Genomic DNA, 25017 nt, shown 5'->3' with positions numbered 1-25017 from the left:
ATGGTAGTGCTCCAAGACCTGGGGCAAAACTCCAGCTGACTTGCCAGCAACCAGGGTTTCACATATGAACAACACAAACGCTTCTGTAAATGCTTAACTTTTTCCATGAAATATTGTTACTGAAGTCTAGGCCTGTTCATTCTTTTAAAGCCTGGATAAATAGCAGCAAACATGGACTTGCAGATACACAATCTAATATGTTAGGAAAGCCTTCCCTTTCTCCAGTTTGTACTAAGGAAATGACACGCAGAGAAGCAGCAGTAATTCTTTGCATAGACAGCAGGTTTGAAATAATTTTTGCAAAGAGCAAAATATAATTTTTACCAATAATGTTTCACCAATCAACTCTAAGGTGAACTTCATTTTGCCACACAGAGGGACTGCAATTTCTATTTTACAGTTTTAAATGGTTTACTTATTGTCTAACGTACAGTTGAATTTTATCTGCAGTGAAGAAAACATTTCCCAGAGGTACACCCTCAGGGTGAACTTACACATCGCACTGATTTAAGTGGTGTAATGATTATTCTCAGCTGTTTGTTTCTAGCCACATGTGGCAATTTGCCACCACTCAGTATAAATGGCCATGGCCCTGCCAACCTGATCATGGAAATGGGTCACATCAAAAACTTCTTCCCTGAAAAACCCAAAATAATCAAAACACACCAAAACCATGTAAAATTAGGAGAGAAAATTTCAGAAAGGTTATAGATGCTAAATTTTTTCACATTTTTAACAATATGCCAATATTCTCAAGAATACAAAAGTGATTTTGTTTGAAAAAAATATGCCTAGATTCTGCATCAATTGCTTATATCTATAGGCCAAACAATATAGCTAAAATACACTATTACCTTACAAATATTTATGTCAGAAAAAAATGTAATCTTAAAAAAATCAAAATAAGAATATTCCTAAAATGTCAACAGAGAAAATAAAATTGAGCTAACTCTAGTATTAGCTTACTTTCCATATTATTTTGTCATTTAACAGATACATGTCATTATTATTAACACTGGGGCAGGCACTTGGTCTAAAAGCTGATTTCTTAACTGAATACGCAGGGTTTCCAATTCTCCAGGATTGCGTGTCTGCTTCCGGCTGGCATACTGACACTGCAGCACTTACTACTTCCACACCAACACTCAAGATCTACAGCATGCTGAGGTACAGGTTTATCTCACCTCCAAAACCATCAGGCACGTATGTTTTAAGCACAATGTTGCAGAAAACTGTTGGAAGAGAGAGTGGTTTGTTGCCCTCATTCCGAAGGGAAATGTGTCTGTAACCTGCTTGAAGACCATCCAGAGGCAGGATCCTCTGACCAATCAACTTGTTATTGTCATCATACACTGCTATTCTCAGGACAGCAAGATCAGGGAGAATAACCTGGAAAGCCATAAAATGAAGAAATTAAATTACTAATATAGTTGCACCCTCCCCGCCTCCCATGTTCGAACCATTCACTTTGTATGCCAGAAACAGACTATCATTACTGTAAGATAATGCCATTCCCTGCAAACTACACACTTTGAGATTAATCTTTCCTAGAAAAGCTTTTTTTCACCCTAAATAATGGGTAGATTTCAGAATAGGCAAATCCTACAGCTTGCAGTTACATTAGATAAATATTTTTAATATTTATTTTTCATTACTGAAGACTGGTGACATTGATAAGAAGGCAGGTAAACACTACCTGGGAAATGACAAATACAGTGGCAATCAAAGGGCAGATAGCACTGAATCAGGAGGAACTATTACAGAAAGATGGGATTTGGGATGTATCCAAAAGTGCAGTGAAGAACCGGAAGAGTGCAAGCACAAGCTGATGGGGATGTATGCTGAACTACAGGTTCTGCAAAGGGGAGAAGCAGACACAGGAGGGCAGGACAGGGTGACAGACCTGCTGAAATGGCATGCTGCCAGCAGAAGTGGGTGTGCTGTACTCAGGACATGAAGGGTACAAGGTATGCATGGTGGTCAGGGATGCTGCCAGCTATCTGTCAGCCCCCATCTGGACCAACCAAAACAGTAACAAAAAAATCCCCTGCCTTCCTTGGAACAGAAGTGCTGCCCCTGTGCATGGAGCAGTGAGGAACATACAGCCTAACTGAGAGGTGCAGCCCCTCTGCCACTTCAGAAAGGTCTTCTAACTCCTTCTCTACCTGGCTCTGTGTATCAATGCTTATAGGACAAAAGGAAAGACCTAAGAAAAACTGCATCTACTATCTCCCTTAGACTTTGCCCCTGCCACCTTCATTTTCAGTCTTAGAGGGCACAAAATAAAGTATGTTTTTGGCATGTGAACCCACCTGCTGCTCTACTTGATTATAACTTAGCACTCCGAGCGCTCACCCCGTTCTCCCCCTTACACAACAGAGTGACAACATGGAACTTGGGTTAGAACGACAGAAGCTTTATTTTAATTAAAATAAAAACAAGAAAACATGACAGAAGAAAATCAAATATATTACCTGAGAACAACTGTGCAGGATTAAACATCAGCTTGAGGAGAACACTGTAACCCAAAAAGGTAAGATCTCTCCTCTACAGGCCGCAGATCAGCACATCTTTGATTACGTGATGGGGTGAGACATAGATTTGCTAGGGAGCAGGAATGGGTACTAAGTAGTGTATTGTTCCCTCTCCATTAATTTGTTCTATGGTATCCTGGTAGCCACTTCCACCCTCACGACACCTCACACCTTCATTTCCTCCAACTAGAAGAATTGTTCCTGCTGTATTTATATCACTCATCTGCTTGGTCATCAACGTATGTCTTGATTACAGTGCTAAGCCTGATATGATAAGGGCTTGAGATGAAGGAAAATAATCTCTTGGCTGGCTTAAAGTATGAGTTATTCAGGAGAATGTGTGACCATGTAATTGTTCATCGGAGAGCACAGCAGAAAGTCCAAGGAATATTGGTTATCAGCCACTGTACCAATACCATGATACACAGGTACCCCTCTTTTAGACTGGAGCTGTGTGCATCCTGTAATTTATGGGGCTTTTGATTTAAGAAATCAGAAAGCAGCAGATGCTGGCCATATGGCCAGCAAGCAATGGGCAGCGTGATTGCCTGTCACTGTACCTAAGCATCTTCCCTGTGCCTCCTCTTATGCAGAGAAAAGCACTTGAAGTAACATTGATTCCAGAATATATTTGAGTCCAGAAAAACCTCGTGCATTAACTACATTTCTATTAAAAACTGGTTATACTGTTAAGAAAGCTGATTATGTGTATAATATACTCAAGTGTGAAGTGTTATCACCACTCAGCAGAGTCTGTCACTTTGGAATAAAAGAGCAACAATTTTGCATGACAGCAAAACAGATGTAAGTAAAACAGATGTTATCAAAGACAGCACTGCTAACACAGATAGTCTTGATGAAACTCCAGCTGACAAAAAAAAAAAAATATATATATGTGTGTGTATCATATATATAAAGACTGAGAGATAAAAACTGAACACAGATGACTGATCTCTCTCTTTAAATCCCCCATATCAAGAAAAAAAGGTTTGTTTTTCTTTTTGTTATTAGAGGAAAAAAAAAGGTACATAATGCACATGGACTACTGAAGGAGGGAGCTGGCAACACATCTGAGGAACACAGCACCCTTCCAACTTTTCCATGTAATAACATTGACCTTAGCTTTGGATGCAGCATCTCACCTGCCCTCTGGGCTGAAGGAACAGTGCAAGATAGCAGCCACTGCCAGGGCAGGGAAGAAGAAATCTCCAAGGAATGATGGTGTCCACCAGCGGGGGCTCATTCTGAGCAGACTGCATACCTTGAACACAGGCATGGCCACAGAGGAGGTGGCTACCTCCAAGTGGGAAGAGGAAGCAAAGGGGAGGGAAAAGCCAAACAGAAACAAACAAACAAAAAAAAAAATCATGTGACAGCTACAGAAGTTATCCGTTAGAAAAATAAAGCCAAGCAAAATTAAAAAAAAAAAACCAAAAAACCAACCTCTTGAAAGCTTATTTCAGCTTTAGATTGTTTACTGTAGTAAACAGGAACCCTACAAACCCTTTTTCATGGGAGCAGTACTTATTCATGTGAGCAGTCAGACTGAAGCAGGGAAGGGTGGCTCAAGTGAGCAAGGATGCTCATGGGCAAAAGGGCTGGCAACCACAAACTGTGCTTTCCAAATATCCTACCTTTCGAAATACAAATGATTCTTCATTGTAAACAGGGTTCAGACCATTGTTCATCACCATGCGTGTTCGAAATTCTTTACGTATCGTGTCCGTGGGTAAACCATACATATCCACTTCTACATACGTACCAATTTTTTTGTCTGATAAAAACTGACCAGATATGACCTGCAACATAACAACAGAGCAGTAAAGAAAAGCAATACAAAGTACATGGCATTTTATGAATACTGGAAATACTGGGGTTTTTTATTGACAGCAGTCTGAAAAATGCTTTATATGGAACAAATACATTTATTTAATCATATGAAACTTTCTCTTCGGAAGTACTGTCATCTATTGTACGTCTTGAGTACAAATTGGTGAAAGGAAGGTATTGCTCTGCTTTTACTTAGGTAAAGGTTTTGAACTAATCACATGTCAGTCTAACTCCATATTATCTGTCTGGGAATTGTAGGATGCTTAAAAAGCAAACAAACAAAAAACCCACATGACTCCTCTATATGGTTATGTAAATGAAGATTTTTTGCAATTTTACTCCAAGTCAAGATTAATCTAGCCACAGCGGGTTAGTACTTCAGGGAAAATTTTTATTCCATTAAGATGATCTACTACTAAAAAATACAGCTTATCTTTTCATTACTATGATCAAGGAGGGAAGAAAAAAACCTGAAACACTATTTCACAGACCTAAGCTCATTTCTAGTCCTTTTTTTTTCATGATCTAACATTCTTCCAGGGAACACTCTGGATTAGAAATCTTAAGGTTATATGGCTTTGGGGTACCATCACTGCCTTTGGTCCACTCAACTCCTTTATAACAGAATTTATATGGAATTTTATACTAGTTTTAGTCACACAAGAAGAGTACGTGGCAAAATAAGTGATCTAAGAACTATCTCTAGTGATACTTAGAACTTATGTTCTCACCACCACATCCCACTTCCTTCTTGGAGGGACTGTACTGTCATTAACATTAAAGAAAAAAAACATTAATAGAAAGTTTTTGTTCTTCTGGAGGTGCAAATGAAACTTAGGTCAATGGCTGATGTAATTCAAAAAGAACACGAGGGGCGATAAAATTCAGTGATAAAGTATAACAACAAACCATTTCTAGTTCTATTGTGTTCCACTCAGATCAAGTAAACACAGATGTCTTCGCCAGCAATATAAAAAACCCCAGTGGAAACAATTTGATGAAATCCACACAATCCAAACACATTTTCTGTAGACATCCTATTTCTGTTGACATTTAAACATGATTTTGGATGTGATAAGATGACAGAAGTTTGTCTATTGCTGTTTTACCTGTACAGAACATGTTGCAGCAATTACACCATCTACAGGAGTTTCAGAGAAAGGGTCAAATGTTCGATCTGGTCGTCGCATGAAATCTGGTTTAAGTAGATACCTTATTTCAAGCAAAAGAAGAAGAAAATTATTCTTGTGTGGAAAATAAAATTCTATTAAATACAAATAAAATGGATGTTGAAGCTTTAAACAATGAACTCTCCTGCAGCACTGTAAAATACAGACTATCATTCTAGCTGCAAGTCTGAGGAAGTAAAAGGAAATATTACGGTTGTCTAGATTACAGACAAATGTTAATCTTAATTTTGAATTACCAGCTACTGAGAGATGAAATCAACCCTGGATTTCAAGATGAAAATAAATGTAATATAATCAAGGACATTTCAAAATAATTTAATAATACATTTTAAAAATACAGTGAGTTATCATATAATAAAAACTAGATGCCCTCATTTGTTTTAATTCTTTAACACTCTGGAAAAATACAGAAGGCTTACTCAGTCTTATTTTTTTAAATGAAGCAGTTCCATAGAGTCAAGACTCATAAAATAAATTTCAGCTTGAAGCCACTTTTTTCATCTCAGTTATAAAACCTTGGGGGAAACAGCTGATAATGTCAGTGCTGACAGATTATTAATTATAGCAGGCATGAAAGGTACTACCATAATAATGCTTACGATACATCCCTGAGGACTATACACTGGATCAACATATCAATGAAGCCGATACACACTCTGATGAATTAAAACCCAAGGATTCTGCCATCAAAATGAAATAGCAGTTGATCACAGAAATGCTGTGCTAGACATGAAGGGTTCTCTTCCACTGGTGGGAAAAAAGTGTAACTGGATTCATCTTGCTAATTCTGCAGCCTGACAGACAACTGCTGTTACAAGATTGTTTTTTACCCACTCTTAGTCCCTCTAGTGAATCACTGGTACACAATGTTATAAAGGCCTAGACAGAATTCAGAAACAATTTTAAAATGCTGGAAAAATTCCAGTGGAAAAAAAGATCAGTGTTTTCTCCCATTTTATAATGTGGCTTCTGTTTAGGAAAGTAATATTCCTCATTTTTCTCACATTATAAATGTGTGTGATTTAATAATATTTTATTAATTTAAGGTAGGTTATGGGCAGAAGGGAACTATTAGAAACATCTTCAGCCTCTGCTTCTGGCCTGCTGAAATAAAAAATGCTGAAACTAGAGTGACTTGATCTTCTTTCACCAGCATGAAAACTGTAAATCAGAGTAAATTAAGGAGTACAGACAGAAGGAAACGTAGTTTTTCTATTTTCATTGCCCCATGTGTTTTCTGTAACTGAAACAGCACCACATTTACAATGCATATCAAAATATTACCACTATATTACTGTAATACCAGAAGACTGACATAAGAATTAAGTAATTTAGTTTATAATGATGCCTGTCCTTAAAAGCATTTGGCAAGAGTGAATATGTGCTCTTTTACTAGGCTTGTGGGTCAAACAAGAAAGGAGTCATAATGTGCCATAAAAATAGCTTTTTTTTTCCTTTTATTTTTGTTATGCTGACTGAAATGACCAGAGACTGCACCTTTGTCAAAACCAACAGCCTCTATCTGAAGAGCTCACAACTGAAATAAAGGCAAGGAGTGGCCAAGTATGATGTTGCCCATTCTGCAGATGAGGAGTTTTACCGAGTTTCATCTATTCAGATTTTTCTGAATAAGATTGCATTAGTAAAATAAATGTTTCTTTCCAGGATGAGCTTGGAGATTTCAATGTGTTTCTGGACTGTCATTTCCTATAATTCATTAAAAACTCCCCGTCCCCGTTAATGATTAGCCTATACTAGTAAGGTACAAACTCAACATTTGAGAAAAATCTATGATCACTTGAGCATCCTTTTTCATGCAAAAGTCCAGAGCAAGGACTTAAGAGAGATGAAACACTTCAGTATTCTCTGTGAAATCTGGTCTCCAGCTGAAGTACACAGATTAAAAAAAAGGTCCCTATGTATTAAGACTCAACCTGTCCAAGTAAATTTGGCAATTCTGTGAAATATGCAATGAATCTCCATTCTGTGGCATATCTTCAAAGAAAGGCTGAGAACAGAAGCTGAAGATGTATTTAAATAACTGTGTATGGTATTCATGATCTTCTTCATAATTTGCACACAAAGCCTCTTCTATCTCATCTTTCAAAACTAGGCATAATTAAAAATCATATTCATCAGAATACCTCCTTACAGGAGATAATTCTCCCTGAATTCTGCTAATTTCTACTCTTCACCTAGCGTCCCATTTTTCTTTTGTAACACATAATTAATAGTGACAAAATTTTATTAAAACCATAGTAAAGGATTCTGATACACAGTGACAACAGTTTAAATCATATTACTCACCCGCATGATCCATTATATTCAAATTTTCCTTGATTCAACTGCATTGCTAAATCTGTCAAGAGAGTAAAAAATACTATCTTTCCCTCTAAATAACACAGATCACGAACAACCTTTTTTAAAAAAAGAAAATAAGACAGTTTGTACAGAATAATCAGTTTAAATGAAAACTAAATTTAATGCATATAAACCGCACATATCTAAGAAATAAAAGGAAGCAATAGGAAAACTTGAGATTTCTTTACAGTAGTAGCAGCTTTATCAACCAAGCTGAGGTCTGCACTGTGCTTAGAAAACACTCTCTCCCTGAATTCAAGCACACCTGGGTAGACAGAGAACCATCAGGCTGTGGTCACGTTAAATGCCTGGGATGGGATTTCCATCATCTAATTTCTGGTATCTACAGTATAGATGTCTCCATTCGTGTTACTGATCTAGAGTAATTTTGAATAATGGAGGGAAACTGGCACTTTTAACAGTGCAATAATCTCATTCTAAGGCAGCCATATAAAACACACTAGACGAGACATCCTAGAAGTGTCTATTTGTCTACAACGGCCGTTGACAACTACCTCCGACAAAGCTGTTTGTATCCTAAAGTTTTAAAGAAGGTGAAATGAAGATTGCACTGGTTTTCTATGGACTTAATTGAATAAAATACCACAAAAAGAAACTGCAGAGATTACAGCAGCATTGCTTAGTTCCAACATTTAAAGCATCTGAATGTTATTCAAGACATTATTATGGCACTTGTACATAAAAAAAAATAGCAAACACATAACTCCCCTCCTCTCCAACCCTCTCCCAAACTTTTAAAAAAATAGGTTTTCCTGCAGGTTTCCAATTACACTAGAATACAATATTTTTGTTTAGCAATAACACAGGTATTCTCTTGCCCAACAGACTCTGCCTTCAAAAGGGACAAATTCTTTTGTATACATTCACTGTTACACAAAACACAAGATTCTCCTATGCCCTCATCAGTTATTATTTGCTTTACTGGGCAGCCTTAGCCTGTATTTCCTCAATTATTCTTCAGCCTGTCAGCACAGTTGGATCATAGAAGACTAATACAGGAAAGTTGCTCACTTCTAATTATACAATTAACACTTATTTTGCAATATAAAGAGGTTGAGAATGACATGCAGCGGGCAGAGACAGTGTTAGGAGATGAGTGAAGCTTGCCTATCTGCTCCGACCTCCAAATAATGTCCAGTGGAGTGCTTTACAAGTAGTGTATCCCACTACAGCTTTCTCTTTCCTCCACCGCTAGTGAAATCTGTGCAAAGCTTAGCAGGACAGAACTCAGGGTATGATCGCTAGGAGTGCCTGCAGTACCAAAGACACCATTTGGGGGCTGGGAGGTGAGAGGAGGGAAAAGCACAAAAGCACTATCACAGCTAGATAGAGAAAATGGAAAAAAATGGTCTGTTACATATATGACTGAAGACATTCCTAGATTAATTTAAAAACAAAAAACAAAACCAATCAAAAAAACCCCAACAACAAAATAACAAAAAACTCTACCCTGTTGGTTATACTCATACCTTCATTGAATAGGAACAATACATTCCTCTCCGTTTATGCTGTGGAGAGGCATTGCCATTCCCAGGCATCATTCTCTAAGCTGGGATCTCAGACCCCATCCTCTGATGCAGAACACGTCTCTTTAACACTGCATAATAACTGGTCTAGAAATGCATTTGGCACATAGTCATTACTTTTTGGCATCTTAATTTGTACACTCCTTCAGCTTTAGTTTGGAGACATGCACCCAACCATGCCAAAGCTGTGTTTTGTGAAAACAGTTATTTCCCTGTAATTAACACCTTTTATTAATAAAACATTATCATTTATGTGAAAAGTTACAGTAGTCTGTTATTTTTCCATGAAAGGGGACTGAATTTTCCTTCTATGTATGGCTTTTTTATCATTCCTTGTCTTACGCTTCCATAATTCCAACCCTCCGTATTATTTAGCCATATGTCTGTTTCCTCAAAAAATGCCAGAAGCAAATCCATGGCATCTGTTTGAGTTATTGCCCAAGCCATTCTTTAGGATTGAGGTTCACTGGTCGCTGCTGCCTACCTGGGGTCTGATAGTTCAGTGAGACCATCTGGCAGCCAGCGTTCCAGAAAATCTGAGGCATGTAATTACTGGAATCCACTCGGCCTCCCTTTGGGTATATCCGACTCATTTGTCGTTTATTATAACTGTATAATTCATCAAGGAAAAGCAAATAAAAACATCATAGAAATGTACAGTCATATCCTGGTATCTTCAATATTTCTTACATTAATCTTACTATTTCTCATCCTATGAGCTACTTTCCTTTTTCCTTTATAGACACAAAGATTGTAAATCTAGAAAGGTACACTTGTTTATTTGTAGCGTTAGTAGAGAAGTGGTATGAGGAGGTGAAAGGATACTTCACGAACTCAATAGCATGGGTCTTCAAATATCCTAGTCCAACTGATTCATTGAAAGAGGACATATTATGATGAATATTACGTTCTAGAAAGAAAAGACAAGACATTTCAAAACACTGCTGTAATGACAAATCAAAATTCAAAATCATGCACTATACATAATAGCAGGATATAGCATATTCTGGTCTGTTTCCCCATTAACTGTCACTCATAGAATCAAATTATACTGAAGAGAAATTTCATAATATTTTTGACTTGCCTTCTTCTTTCACTTCCTGGGATATCAACAAAACTTTCACTTTTTGCTTAGGGCAAAATCATTATTCAAAGCCTGTGTTGCGTGGCTAGATAAGGCAAAACAACGTGATAAATGGTCTAGTTTGCAAAATGAAAGCATCAGCTATCTGCTGACCACTGTGACAATCACGCTTACCTTACTTTACAGAAAGATGAACTAAAAAAAAAAACAGTTTAGCAGGAAAGGACTATAGAATATAATCAACCTCAACAGCTTCATGTTCTCCCAGTAATTTAGTGACTCCGTGTGGATGACTGACGGAATAACATGCTAACTTTACATTCAAGGAAACAGAGATCTAAAAATATACTGATGATGGTCACTAAACTATAAAAGTCTTACGTTATTTCTAAACTCAGAAAATGTAGAGATTAAAAAACTACCTAGAATAAACAGACAAATACTTTATTTCATTCAACCTTTTATGTTACCTTCTGCTACATCGAAACCTTGAAATTTTACAGGTTGAGCATAGTTGACCATTGTTGATAAATACGGATGTATATTGGTTGTGGCACCTACATATTTGTAAGATGCCATCCACGCTTGTTCGTCTTCAACAGTTACTAAACCCTGAAAACACATTGAAAAGAATAATCACTATTTTTGCGTGCAAACACCAGTGTTGGAATTTTCAAATGTGATATAAAATTATACCCAAATCTGCAGAAAGTTAAAGAAAGTGCAAATTAATACAAGAAAAGTGGAAATTTGATGTCACAAATTAAGATTTATTTTCTTGCTGATATAGGCACCAAACACTCTCAATGTTACAGGATGCATGCACAAGGACTGATAACAGAAAAGCTCCTAAGCAGTGGGTAAATTTTACATTATGTTAGTAGGATAACTTTGGGATAAAAGATAAATATTACAACAGATTGAACAATGATGGGAGATAATGATCTACCTTTGTCAAATAAATTCCTAAGAACTGTGATTTAATGCACATTTTCTCATAGTGGTGGGGTAATGCATACTTGGTATTGAGTGGAACATTCTCAACATCAAAACTAAAATAGGTTCAATTGCTAATCTTTACTAATAAAGGCAGACCAAAATATAGGGATTGCAACCTTCATTGGACAAACAGATGTCACAAGACCAACATCAGACGCAGTACCAAGCTCACATTCCTGGCCACTTAAAATGATAAAAATCTGAATCCATCATTCACATAAAGATGAACTATATTTATAACACAACTTCAAAAGTTTTTTACAAGTATCTTGTCTGCTAGAAATCCACAACAGGAAGCGCTTCTCATGTGGATCTATCTGTCCAACTTTTGCCTTTCCCTAAACCAGTTTGAAACACATTGTTTTCACTGAAAGAAAGAAAGAAAAGAAAAAGAAAGATCTCTGTCAATCTAAGCAAACTCTGCAAGGCTTACTGTTCATGGCATGCACACTTTTGCTTGTCCTCCTACCAATGAACCAGTTACCAAAAAACCTAACCTAGTGCAGGCTGACAGTGAACTTTTGCAAGGAAGTACTAAGTATATACAAAAATTATTACAGTACAGCTTTTTACCATCAGAATGCAACCCAGGTTTGTCAGAAAGTTCTCCTCCATTATTTTATCAGGAAACAGTAATAACAGGAAGCTTTGCAAAGTCCTTTCTCAGGCAGTAAGTCTCAGCATCTCTAACAGCACTAAAGCATGGACGAAGAACGCAGTTCACAGTACCTGCACTACTGCAACTCATTTACCCAGGAGATAGGAGAGGAAAGGAGATGTGAAACTACTTGCCACTATTACAGGCATGTACCTCCACCTGCCAAATAGTGTGGACACATTTCAAAAAATGAATTCAATGTGAAGTGAAATAATTTATGCCTTGATATGATAAGATGATTACAGCCACAAGGAGGGTTATTTTCTGACTGCATAGAATAGCTGAGTTACCAGAGTGAGTCCAGGTGCACGTGGTTTTATGTGCATTTTAGACTGAATTAAACTTATCACCAGGGCTCAGCCCAACTGCTTTTCAGGAATCCACATACTGAGTGTTCACAGATCTGCTCCCTAAATATGCCACATGGTATATACTTTTATGAGTTACTAGGTCTGTTAATGGAGTTTAGATCAAATTAAGGCCAAATTTCTTCAAAGTAACCACTCGTTTTCACTGTCTTCATTTTTGGGAGGCCAGTAACTCAGAAAGAACTGACCACCCACTTTCCAAAAACCAGGCTCCTTCAATGTGCCTCCTGCTGACTGCTCAGAATTGCTAATGCTATGTTACCATGTTGATCCGTAAACATCTAAGTAATGAATTACAGTGAAAAGGAAGTCAAAGGGGATTATGCATGCCTTAGTGCCAAGGCAATAGTACTCTGCAGACTATAGCTGTATCACTGCATTACTGACACACTGGCTCTAAGAAAATGTTCTGAGACAATCCACTGTCATTGATTTTATCTTATTTACTTGCAGACCCATAATTATTAGAGTGAATGGGCTATACTCTTTGCAGTGTTCACAACTTTAAAAATTAGAAAGGGGTAAGGACGGAATGTTTCTTAAAGCCTAGGGAAACAAAGGAATGGTTACAACAGCACACGACCCTTTCAGGGGCTAGAGAAAACAATGGGGGAAAGTTGATCTCTCTAGGTTATTTACACCTCCCCACCCCTCAAGAAATGAAGCAGAACCCACTTAGAAAACAACAGACTGAAACAAAGTGTGGTTACAAACAGAAGCAGCTTTGATGAGAGAAGAGAAGGAAGGACAAGAGTTGAAGGAGGTGGGAAGAGTCTTACAGAAGGGATTCCTAGGAGAAGATAAATGCAGAAGTTCCAAGGGAAAGCAAAAGGAAGTAAAAGAGAGAGGAAAACAAAGTGCAGTCAGGGTAAGGGAAGAGGGAAAAAAAGAAGTAGGATGATACATCTTAACACCATTCAAAGATCTGCTGTTTCCCAGTGCATCACATTTGAGACTGAGACCAGACACTTGTAAGGAGGCAAAAATCATGCACTCCTGCCTGTCCCCAAATATTCTGACAGCCCTAACCCCAGTATAAAAGTACTGCAGAAGAAACCCCAGGGGAGAAAAAGAGGTAGAGTCACTTTCAAAAATACTCTATAGGTGCAGTGAAGCTGTGAATAAAATTGTTAAACCACTAAGAATGCATGGTAAGTAATATGTATGTTAGATATAAAGCAATAAAACAAACTACATAACATCCTACGTGTCACCTTTTTATTGTTTTCTTGCTCAGAATCTTCAGCAGCCTAAGGGAAAAAAATATATATACATTACCCAAAGAAAAAGCAACAGGAAACACTCACAGTAAGGAAAAAAAATCCTCAAAAAGTTAATGCATTTAGCAAAAAATATACGCTTTTCTACCTTCCTGTGTGGCTCACCTGTCCCATACATTTGCAAAAATTTGGGTACACAAGGATATGAAATTCAACAGCTGGCTAGTGATGGAAATAGGAGGGAAGATGCCAGACAGTTAAGCTCAAACCTGTGCTATCACTAGATGCTGGGGACAGGAAGTTTCAGAGAAGAATGAAAGAATGACACACCTGGACAAGACAAAAGATCATCTGACCTAGATATGCCCAGGCTCTGAAAACTTAAGGGTTAAGGCTATTGTAAACTGTGCTTTAAATGTCCACATTTGGAAAAGGCCTATCTCAAGATGTTATCTGCAATAGGAAGGTCTGCTGTCTATCTTCAATTACAAGCTGCCACTACTGAGAATCTTAGGCAGATAAATGTTGACTTGGCACTGAAGGTACATTCCTAAAGAATAAGGATTGAGTCACTGATCAGCAAAAAAGCAGAGAAGTTACCCAAGGGTATATGCTAAGGATGAGTGACTACTCTGAAAAAAAAAAAACCCCAAACCCCAAAACGCTCAGGTAGTTAAGAACCAGCTGACTTAGTAAGTGAAACCAGCCCTAGAGCACAGAAGTTAAACAATAATTCAGTGGGAGGATTCATAAAAGTCCTGAAGAAACAAAGATGTTGACTTGGAGAGATACCAAGAAGGCAGGTCTGATGTCTCAGTGATACCGCTAGAGACATACTGCCACGGGCAATCTGTGCTATATAAGATTTTCCATACCTATATTTCTATTTGGAGTAAGATCCAAAGGTAGCCAGGCAGGAGAGAAGTAGTAGTCAAAATACTTGAGTGACAGAGGAGCATGATCTGATAAGGTACCTTAGCACTCACATGTGGGGTTTTTTTCCTGTTAGAAGCAGCAATAACGCCTTCAGTACCAGAACAGGCTTAGTTTTGAATTCCAATTTTCTGTATCTAATTACTGTCAAGTAATATTCAAGTTACGGAGCACAGAATGATAAACTGTACTAAATCAGGTATGAGTGGAATAAAGGGGACTCTTACCCTGCCTGCCAGCTGGCTCTCTGGTATAGCCCCACTTCCACACTACCCCACTGGGGCATGATCATTCTATATGGCCTTCATTGCTGCAGGTGGAAGGCAGGATCTACCCTAAGAGTAACAATAAAAAATGACCCAGGGAATCCCTGTAACAAACACACAGAATGCAGCCTTGCAAGAAAACATTGTTGAGCAAGGAAGCTGATATTCTACCTCATATTAGGGCTCTGCCACTGAGATGCAAAGTCAAGTATCAGAGGCAGGAGCGAGAAACTGCTTGCTGTCTTTAATTAGTATTCTTGATCAAATCCTCCACTTATACACTGTTTCCCTACATACTTAGTCTGTTTCCTCAATAAGTATTCTACCCGAACAAGCAGAGAGTCTTTTCGGCTACAAAATTCTGTCTTCTCATGAACCTAAAGATACAGAATCTGGTGATGTTCTTTTGACTCTTCTGACAACATGTGCTGTGACACTTCCACAACACAGAGGGTCTTTTACACCCACTTCCATGGAAAGTTTCCAAAGAAATATATATAAAAAGCAATCCCACCTTTTTGACACTGATGGCAACAGCTTCTTTTTGACTGTAATCATCTACATTAAGGTCACTTCCAAATTTGTACTCTGGATGAGCTTCTTCTTCCTGGTCAGCTGCACAGGAAAGAAAAAGGATCAGTGCAAAAAAAAAAGCAACTGCTGGGTTTGTGTGAGACATGAAACAAATGACAGTTAAACACATAGATTTGATTTGGGCATTTTTTTTTAAGAGAGAACTGAAATTCAGGGTATTAGATTTCCAAGCATTAGTTGTAAATTACAGCTAAGGCCTGAGATTTTTACAGTTTTGCCATGGTTAGTAAGAGACATTTTATTGACTGTATTTTTGAAGGAATCAGTAATTTGCTTAGCAAAAGTGGAAAAAAAAAATCCAATAGCCTTGGCGGAAATAACAAGAAACGAAGACAGAGCTCTTCAAATAAAGTTGTAAAAAGTTGACGGTGTCCAGGCTTCTCACGTGCATTGTTAGAGTCTCCTTATGTGCCCCTACTATAGGGAATCATTTTCATTTGCTTTTAAGGTGATTTTTCCATTAGAACCTGGTGTACTTAAAGAAGCTAAAAGGCCTCTTACAAACACAAAACCATTAATCACATTATTCATATGGATTTAAAGAATAATTTTAGAAAATAGTTATTTGAGCCTCTTGGTAGCCTAGCATGTAATTAATAACACAGCACAATAAGAACACTATTAGGAATAAGCATTCCACTGGAAATCAGCCTGCAAAGCAACAGAATCTCCTCTGTGCTCCTTGATCACCTGAAGAAAGATACTGAGAGGCCTCTCCAAAAAATTGTACTTCACACTTTTTTAGCATTGCAAGGACAGATGCCAAGATTTGGATCACAAAGAATATCTTTCGTGAGGGCTTCTACTGACTGCAAGAGCAGTGGGTTTGTGCTGGGGAGAGGAGGAAATAAAGGAGAGGACCAAGGGGTAGACTAAAGCTGGGATGTTCAGTATGACATGGGTCACAGGCCAGTACCTTGGGTCAGACACTTGCAAGCAATGCACAGTTTACCTCTTCTGAAGGTAGACATTTAAAACAGACAAGGTGAATCATACCCTAGATATGTCTATTTTTCTCTGTTGGCCATAAACACATTCCACATCACTGGCTCAGATCCAGAGGTTTACACTGAACATATCTGAAGTTTGGCAAGAAAAATCCTATCCCTCATTTTATCCTTTTAAAGTATAATGCAATAATCCAATCTGATGTTGACACAAGTATTAAAAAGAGTGACAAAATCTGATTTCAAAGCAAAGATTATAGCTTCCCAGTCTCACGCACATACACATACACACAGTGAAAATCTGACTAAGTTGCTGCTCCAGTATGACTTCTGAACAGTAAGTGGAAACTAAAATTACTACTAGTACCACCTATTGAGCTCATGTTCCCAATGCAGTCTGCCACAGAGGCAGAAGCAGCTGTGGTATGTATGTGAGATGAGATGGTAAGGCTGGAGGCCTGTATAAATGGTCCTGCACTGAGCCCAGGCTTACAGCTGCTGCCACAGCTTGTGGGCATGTGTGTACTGTGCATACTACACTAGCTGCTCAGGCCAGCCTCCTGATTTACCACAGGCAATTTTTGAGAGTCCTTCTCTATGAAATTCTCACCACTTTCTATTTCTTCTTCATTATCATCCTCTAGGATATTTACAGGAGCAGCAGTTTCCCCAGCTTCCATCATCTTTTTCAGAGCATCAAGCTGTTCTGTTAATAAGAAAAATAAAAATAAATTAGTCATGACATGAACAGTTGGTAGCACAAAGAAACACATGAGGACAATTACAAATGATTCTCTAATCCCAAGAGCTACTTTTATTTATGAGTTCTCTAAGTTTTCAGTTAGCAATAAAATTTTACAGAGTACAAGCATCATTAGACATACACTGTTGTTAGATCTGAAAAGTGGTCAGTAAGGGCTGTACTCAAAGCTCACTGAAGTTAAGAAAAATATTTCCACAGACTTCAAAGGGTCTTTGGAGCAAGCATATTACTTCTTCAAAGAATAAATAGACAGCTATCATTTTGGCGTTTGATCTATGCAAATGGAGGCAAAGTGCTTGGATTTTCAATTGTGTTCCCATGTGCATTTCAGTTAGACAGCATGAACACAATCATGTATGACTGAAGCCAGTGGAAGGTCTGCATGCTTATCTTTGTATGGAGAAGGACCAGGGTTTATCGCTACAGCCACACTGGAAACTAATACAGCAACATTATTATTATTGAAAGAAGATAAATATTAGAACTGGCAACAACAGCATGAGGAGTAATTTGAAATTCCATCTCATTTTATGCTTATCCTGGAAAAACACAGTATTGCAAACATACCAGTGCAGGCAGAATTTACAGGAGATTCTATCTGCATTATATTTTAGCTCAACCAAGCAATCTGATAAGAGTCCAAGGATTACATTTCTAGGTCTATCTCTGCCTATGCTACATGCTGATATTAAGGCCTAGACTCTGGCGCTCATATGAAACACAAGGGCAAACAAAGTGTCATTTACATATAATTCATATTCTTCCAGCACTAAAATACAAGCTATTTGGAAACTTTTAGTAATAAAGACTATTCATATCTGTCTGGACTTTCGTTTAATTTAACACTTGACAAGCTTTACTTACTTTTCTCTACTTCAGGTTTCAGCCTCTTGTTCTTTATGAGAATCTTTCTTCTGAGGTCGTTAGGAGAAGGTAAGGCTTTACCTGGATCAAGCTGTAAAATAATTTAAAGAAAAGGCTTAATAACAGCTATTTGGCCTTTTTGTATCCCTGTTGGGGATTTTGACTGTAGGACAGCAATGTAAGGGGCAGTGAACAAGCAGTGCCACCTCGGGCACAACCCTGGGAGGTAGGTGTGACTGTAGTTAGTTATATTGTCTCCTCTGCTTCTTCCCTATCCCACGGGAAAGCTGTGCTCACGTAAATTGCTGGCTGAAGCCAGCACATTGGTCTCCAGCCTATGCCATCCTCAGCTGCGCTGGTAAAACATCTCCTCCTCACTCCTGCCTAGCAGCAGGCATGAATGTGACCTAGGACTCTTCATCAAAAGACTTCTTACTCTCCACCTCTCCCTGTGGTTCACACCCAGTCCAAGTCACAGTTTAGCCCATTATCATTTGACCTCTAAATAAGTCACCTTTTATAGTCCCTTCAAGCTGTGAGGCAAGTGAGGCAGCCCACACATACTTACAGAGTAGAAATGGGCTGGCACTGGTGAATGGAAAACTACCCAGTCCTTAGCTAGGTAATGAGGACTATTTTTGCCAGGGCTACAGGGTCACATCTTCAGTATTTGTGAAAGGCAAATGGCAAGTTTCACGTACATAAGGAAGTACTACTAAAAGGTTTGTTCCAGTGTGGGGAAGGAGAAAAAATATTATTGAGGAAAGAAAACATACAAAATCCTCTGATTTAAGCCCCATCACATGATTGAAGCTAAGAAACAGAGATCTGGGTATGGTAATTAGTGCCGTCTCCACCTCAGCCTTGCAAGATTATTATGCAGGGAGTTACTGGTATAATGGAATGTGGTTTCCAGTGAACCACAAGTGATAGAGGAGTAGAAGATATTTCCAGGAGTAGTAAAAACTCTTAGAATAAATATTCTGATATTCTTCTCCTTAAATCCAACTCAGAGCTATGCAGAAGCAGCTTTCTAGATGAAGAAACAAAAGAACAAAGCACCACGACTTGAAACCAAATAAAAGCAGCAGAGGTGACAACAACCCAGCAAAAAAAAAATAAATAAAATCAGCCCAATCCAACCTCACAAGAATAGGTGCAAACCTCCTTACAGGAGGGTAATGATTATCCACAACCACCAGGCTAGCTCAGTCACGGGAGTTTCAGCGTGTAATTCCACTAGATGTCAGTGCCACAGAGCTCATTTATCCCCAGACTTCCAGCATGCCAGTCTGCATCCCCAAGCACAGGGCATAGCTGGATGCCCATTTGGACAAATATTTGCTTTTACTTAAAACCAAATCTACTTCAGCCAGTGCCATGTCTCTCAAGTGTGCCCTCCTCAGTCAGTCAAGGTATCAGAAACCAAGCGCTCATAAAATACACGGTTCAAGCTCCTCTTGCCACCTCTGCAACATCTGCTTTCAGAGCACCTGGGGACTGAATTCATTCACAAGGAGGAATGGACATAAAATGCAGAATGATCAGTAGTTTCACAGGGCACTGGCAGCTGAGTCTTAAGACTGGGCCCTGAGGTAGCAGCATGGCAGCCTTTGGCCAGCTCCATTTTAGGCTTCCCTGAAAGCTGCTGGAAGCTGTCATTTGTGAGGAATGTGGCTGGCAAGGTGCTACATACGTTACAGGGGAATGCTGCAGATTTAGTTCTTTGGGATGCACTTTTCAGGGCAACAACCTGATAATCACTGAGCCTTGTGCGTTGCTGTCCCTGCAACATGCAAGGAAGCCCCATGATAATGCCAGGAGGCCCCTTTGCAGGGGTCACGTGGACAGAGGCTGATAAGTAAAGCAGAGCTCTCTTTGCCATGGTCCCCCCCAGCACTAATGAGCATCTGCAGATTTTGGGTGGCTGCTGGCAGACATTGAGCACATTGCTCAGGAGAGTAAGGAAGGCCTGGAGGAGTAGTTGCAAGCACTGGGTAACAAGCTATTAAAGTCTCAAATATTGTGGTTGTGAAGGAGTGGCTATCATTATCTCCTGCCATGCAGAAGAGTGAAGTGCATGCAGATTACTAGTGTGCACTTGATAGTCCAAATGAGACTGCAGGGAACTCTAGGTACTTAATTTAATTCTTAATGCAGTAGTGGGGGCCACCTAGACTGCAGGACCTGATCTGGAGCATGAAGCATGCAAAATGCAGCTGAAAGAAGAGGCTTCCTCAGCTGAGACCATGCAATTTATAATTAATTGGTTTTCAACAGTGACTGGCAATTTCAGAGTAATGTATGACCTGCAAATACAATGTATGTGGTGTATTTTATGTAGCTGCTGATATTAGGTCACACATAAAGGGGATGGATTTCCCCAGGCTGCTCACCAGAGCCCTGTACAGAAGAGATTAAACAAAACACATAAGGACAAGTTTGTACCAAAAAGCATAGATATCCAAAATCACTAGTCATTTCTGAAAGCACAGGACTGGCAGTGAACAGCCCTATAGGTGATATGATCCCAGTTTATGATCTCTTTTAAATACAGTCAATATAAAAAAAAAATACAAAGACTGGCAGAATACAACATACTGGATGCGTTTCTAGAGGCTGCTTCAACAGGAGATCTCCAAAAAGATCTTCACAGTATTTTGACATCTTGTACTGTTGATATTTGCTGGAAAAGATAATGATGGTTAATTTTTAAATATAAAAAAGAGATCACTATTATTCAGCAAAATAGAATAATACTAAGTAATGTAGATATCCCGATTTATATACTGGCCCCTTGCTCACAACTGAGAAGTATTACTTTACTGTAATTAAAGTGTCAATAAAAGTCTATTATTGGACATATTAATTTAGTAACGCCAAAAAGGTAAATTAACTGAATTCCACACAACCTACAGAATATCCAAATATATTTCACAACTTTACCACAGATAGAAATATTGCCATTATTAAGCTAGATAAAGATTGACTGGCATATTAAAATATAGTGTCTTCCAAGTAGCATTCAGTATACCTGTCTATCCCTACACAGTTTTTAGGTACACTCAAATTACAGTATGTTTGAGCTGTATTATGTCTCTCATACATTGCACTATAAAACAAACAAAAAAAACCAAAACAAGGCACTATATACCTGCAGTGATTTTCAAATGAAAGAATGACAGGATACTCTGATGTAACAAATGCTGTTTCCTTAATGGCTTGAATTACATCCTTTAAAACGCAATAATAGGATTCAAGTTAGAGCAGATCAAATCACAACCATAATGAAAGAAACTTTTTGTTCTCCACCCCACTCCAGGAAACACAGAGCTGAGTCTCAAATGTGCCAAGTGAAGGCAGAACTAGAACAAACTGTATGCTCCTTCTTCTCTGTTTCCCCACAGCAATGCCAACTCAGTGCCCAACAGGTGCCTCGCTGCACCTGCAGCAGTGATGGCAGCTTCACCCAGGACCCATTGATGCTACCCCTGGATCTGCTGCTGTATTCTCTTGCCAGGGAGAATTTCTACTTCCACAATAACCCCTGCATCTTTAGGCTGTTTCCACAGCTAAGGAACTTCTCAGACAACCGAGAACATATTTATTCTATGGTGCAAAGAGCCACAGGGTGTGAAAACATGAAGCAAAACAAACAAGCCTGCTTCATGCCATTTCTGTGGAAAGGCAGACATAACGTGGGGGTGTATGATGCGAGTCAGAAATGAGCCCTAAGTTCCGGGAACGAGAAAATATGCCTATGCAATTTGTTAGTCTGTCACAAGGCAGCAGCATCTGGGTACTGAGGAGGGGAGGGTTCTTGTCTGGGGGTTCTCCTGGGGCTTACGGCCAGGTGAAGAGTTCACGCATTTACCTTGAAAAGAATATCTGTACACATTGCTTTTCCATGAGTTATTATTGGTTCTTGATCTTCACCTTTGCCATCCCAACAGTCCAGCTCAACACACCTGAAGACCCAAGAAAAATGATGTCAGCTTCCTTAGTGTTTCAGTACTGGTGAGCTACCTGAGACAAGTTCTGAGAGTGATGTTCAGAGCAGTAAGTTAGAAAGCAGTTTTGAACATTACATCATTCCTTTTAAGCTGCACATGTGTAATTTCAGACTTTTCAGATATTACCTTCAATATACTAAGCATGGTTCAATATGTTTACACCTGAACAATAAAGTTTTTAGCACTGCAACATTCTTCTAATTTATTTTCTTTCTCAGTTAACTGTGACACATTCCAATACATTAAGAAATTAAGAAGGAAATCATAAACTGATTCTCATTTACACATAAACTTCTTAATTACAAACCATAAAGTCCCCTGAAATTCATCAGTTTTCACTGAGATCAAACTTTTCTTATCTTTCCCACAATCTGTCTCCTGACATCAATTTCTACATTCCACTGCCTTTCAATGTTTTTTATGAGAAAAAGTGTCTTAAATATATATATTTTTGTTTACCACACTAATATATTTATATGTTCAATTATACTATATATCACCACCAAGGTATATTGTGTGGGTTTAATGCATTAGATCCACAAATATTAAAGGCTGTTATCTCCTGCTTCCAACCTGCATCCAGCCAAAAGCACTTGTCTGTACATCTCCACTGAAGACTTGCCACCAAACTGCCTGCCTGTTAAATATGTATTGTGAGAGGAACTGATGAAATAATGAGCCAAAGGATGGTCCATTTCTTGATATAATTCCAAACGGTCTAGGAAAACCGGGGCATTTTCATCTGACATCAAGTATCTGCAAAACCCATCACTTGATATGACACCTAGAAGGAAGAAGAAATCACGGCAAGTTACTACTAGAAATTTAGTGGGCAGGAATAAAACTGTCTCACAGGGCAGGAACCCTAGCAAAAAAGCTAGGGCTTCTGCAAGCAAACAGAAGCTCTCCCCTTCCAGTGCTCCAAGCTGACCCGCAACTGTGTCCCTGGTGCAAAATATGCCACTGTGTGCCCACATAACTAAAAAAAAAATCAGGTGCCCACCTAGCTCAATAGTCTATGTCCAGCACTCACCACAGTAGACCTAAGGCATCAAGAGGATGTGAAGAAGGCAAATAAGTAGTGACATCTCCTCAGAATACTCCCAACAGTTTTGAGCTCTGGGACTTTGTGAGCCAGAAACTGTGAGCTTGCACATACCAGTCTTCTATGGCACTTTCCTCCCCTCTTTCATATCTAGTCTTGCCCTGACTGCGCTACATCGCTGTTAATCAGCTTGCAGCATGCGCAGAGACTGTTCTCCACTGACGAAAACAAGTGGAGGTGTACCTGCACATGTTTGCACATGTTCATTTGCAAAGCATTAGGAAAATCTAAGATGCCTTCAAGTTTACTGTCTGAAATACAGGTTTATTCCTTTCTAATGAAAAACAAGCCATTTTCTACAATGAACACAGGATGTACAATAATTCAGAGGACAGAATTCGTAACACTTATTTCTCTACTGTTACGTGCTCATAAAGTATAAAAAATATAAATCAAGGGATACATTTTAATGAAAACAAGGTAAGAATAATCAGTACTGTAATGTCAGTTTTAAAGTGGCCCAGAGACTGTAATCTGGGGTAGGAGGGATTACTCACAAGGAGTCATGGCAGAGAATAGTTATCTGGCACTAATTTGAGGATTCCTTTCCCTAAAGTATGGATGAATACTCAGCTATTGTTAAGGCACAGGTTGCAGGAGTTTTATTTTTTTTTTAAGACAACTTTTCTCTTATATGGAGAACTCCAGTAATCCTGCTTTTCATTCTGCTCCTAGCTTTCTGAAAAATCCTCTACCAAAGCTTCAATTTTCTGTGCCTGGTGTCAGCCAGAGGTGAATCATTCTGGAACACCTTTTTCAAATCCTCTCAGTTGATTCTGACTTTTGGAAGGGGTGGGGAGGTGGAGGGGGGTGGGGGGAAGGGGTCAAAATGGAATTTTCAACTTTAAGTATGTTTTTATTTTGTTGATCACTGAGAACTTGAAAGGAACAGCACAAAATCTCTCAGACAACATGCACTTCTAGTGCATCATCTAGTGGAAGAAAGTCACAGCTGAGCAGGCGTTCTACAATGGCTGAGACTTCAGTAACTTAACAGAGCTCTATGTGCTCAACAGACTGGCCTTTCTATTTTTGACGTGCACTGACCAGGTGGAAGAAATTGCTTTTGTGGTGTTCCTGAGCAGACTTTGGTTACTAAACTGCACAGCATTAACTTATTCAGCTTTACTTACTATTTCTGCTACTGAAATGGAACTGAGGAAGAGCCAGTTGCTTACTGCTACTGCCTTGTTGTACATCAGCCATGTTTCTTAAATCACATGATTTAACAAAAAAGCTGTTGAGCTTAATTATTTTGCTCAACAGCAAAGTTATATCTAAGAAGGGGAAAGAGACTGCAGAGAACAACCAGTGCTGAGATAAGTTCTTGCCTTCTTTACATGCTAAGGTTCAACATGCTATTATATGAAACCATCTCTCTACCCTACTGATTGCATGGGGATAAAATCCGCATCAGTGAATATGATCAATGGAGGAACACTGTAAGAGGACACTGCTGCTGTTCTGTTGTTACTGTCCATAATCCTATCCCTGCAGGAGGTTTACCACTTTTATTTAAAACCGGTTAGAAGTATAAATCAAAGAAAGAAGATAAATAATTAGCCAAAATGCAACTACTGACTGAAAGAATAAGCCAATATCATTCCCTTGCTACAGCTTAGTGCTTGCAAAAGCGTTTTTTTGCAAATTACTGAACATTGTTTTCCAGTTCTAAATTAATTTCCACCTTCATAAAACATATTTTTACATCTTCCATCCCAAATAGGTGGCAGCTATGTTA

The 25017-nt window shown here is 38.7% G+C and overlaps 1 protein-coding gene across 4 annotated transcripts in view; it reads right to left on the bottom strand.

The window, feature by feature from the left end:
* The window catches only part of PLCB4 (phospholipase C beta 4), a 207506-nt gene that overhangs the window by 37522 nt on the left and 144967 nt on the right, over positions 1 to 25017 (bottom strand). For 3 of the 4 annotated variants that reach the window (XM_075088219.1, XM_075088220.1, XM_075088221.1), the window contains 15 exons: positions 22745 to 22955; positions 22033 to 22126; positions 21313 to 21392; positions 20760 to 20844; positions 18159 to 18249; positions 17142 to 17237; positions 15505 to 15605; positions 13786 to 13821; positions 11017 to 11158; positions 10288 to 10372; positions 9947 to 10071; positions 7862 to 7913; positions 5474 to 5576; positions 4169 to 4333; positions 1185 to 1389 (listed from right to left, as the gene is read on the bottom strand). In XM_075088219.1, coding sequence (XP_074944320.1) covers positions 1185 to 1389; positions 4169 to 4333; positions 5474 to 5576; positions 7862 to 7913; positions 9947 to 10071; positions 10288 to 10372; positions 11017 to 11158; positions 13786 to 13821; positions 15505 to 15605; positions 17142 to 17237; positions 18159 to 18249; positions 20760 to 20844; positions 21313 to 21392; positions 22033 to 22126; positions 22745 to 22955 — 1671 coding nt within the window. The remainder of the gene's footprint in view (positions 1 to 1184; positions 1390 to 4168; positions 4334 to 5473; positions 5577 to 7861; positions 7914 to 9946; positions 10072 to 10287; positions 10373 to 11016; positions 11159 to 13785; positions 13822 to 15504; positions 15606 to 17141; positions 17238 to 18158; positions 18250 to 20759; positions 20845 to 21312; positions 21393 to 22032; positions 22127 to 22744; positions 22956 to 25017) is intronic. The other variant, XM_075088222.1, reaches the window with a different exon arrangement.

The sequence above is a fragment of the Phalacrocorax aristotelis genome, chromosome 3 (assembly GCF_949628215.1).
Source record: "Phalacrocorax aristotelis chromosome 3, bGulAri2.1, whole genome shotgun sequence".
NCBI lineage: Eukaryota > Metazoa > Chordata > Aves > Suliformes > Phalacrocoracidae > Phalacrocorax > Phalacrocorax aristotelis.
This window is presented reverse-complemented; position numbering and strand designations above follow the sequence as displayed.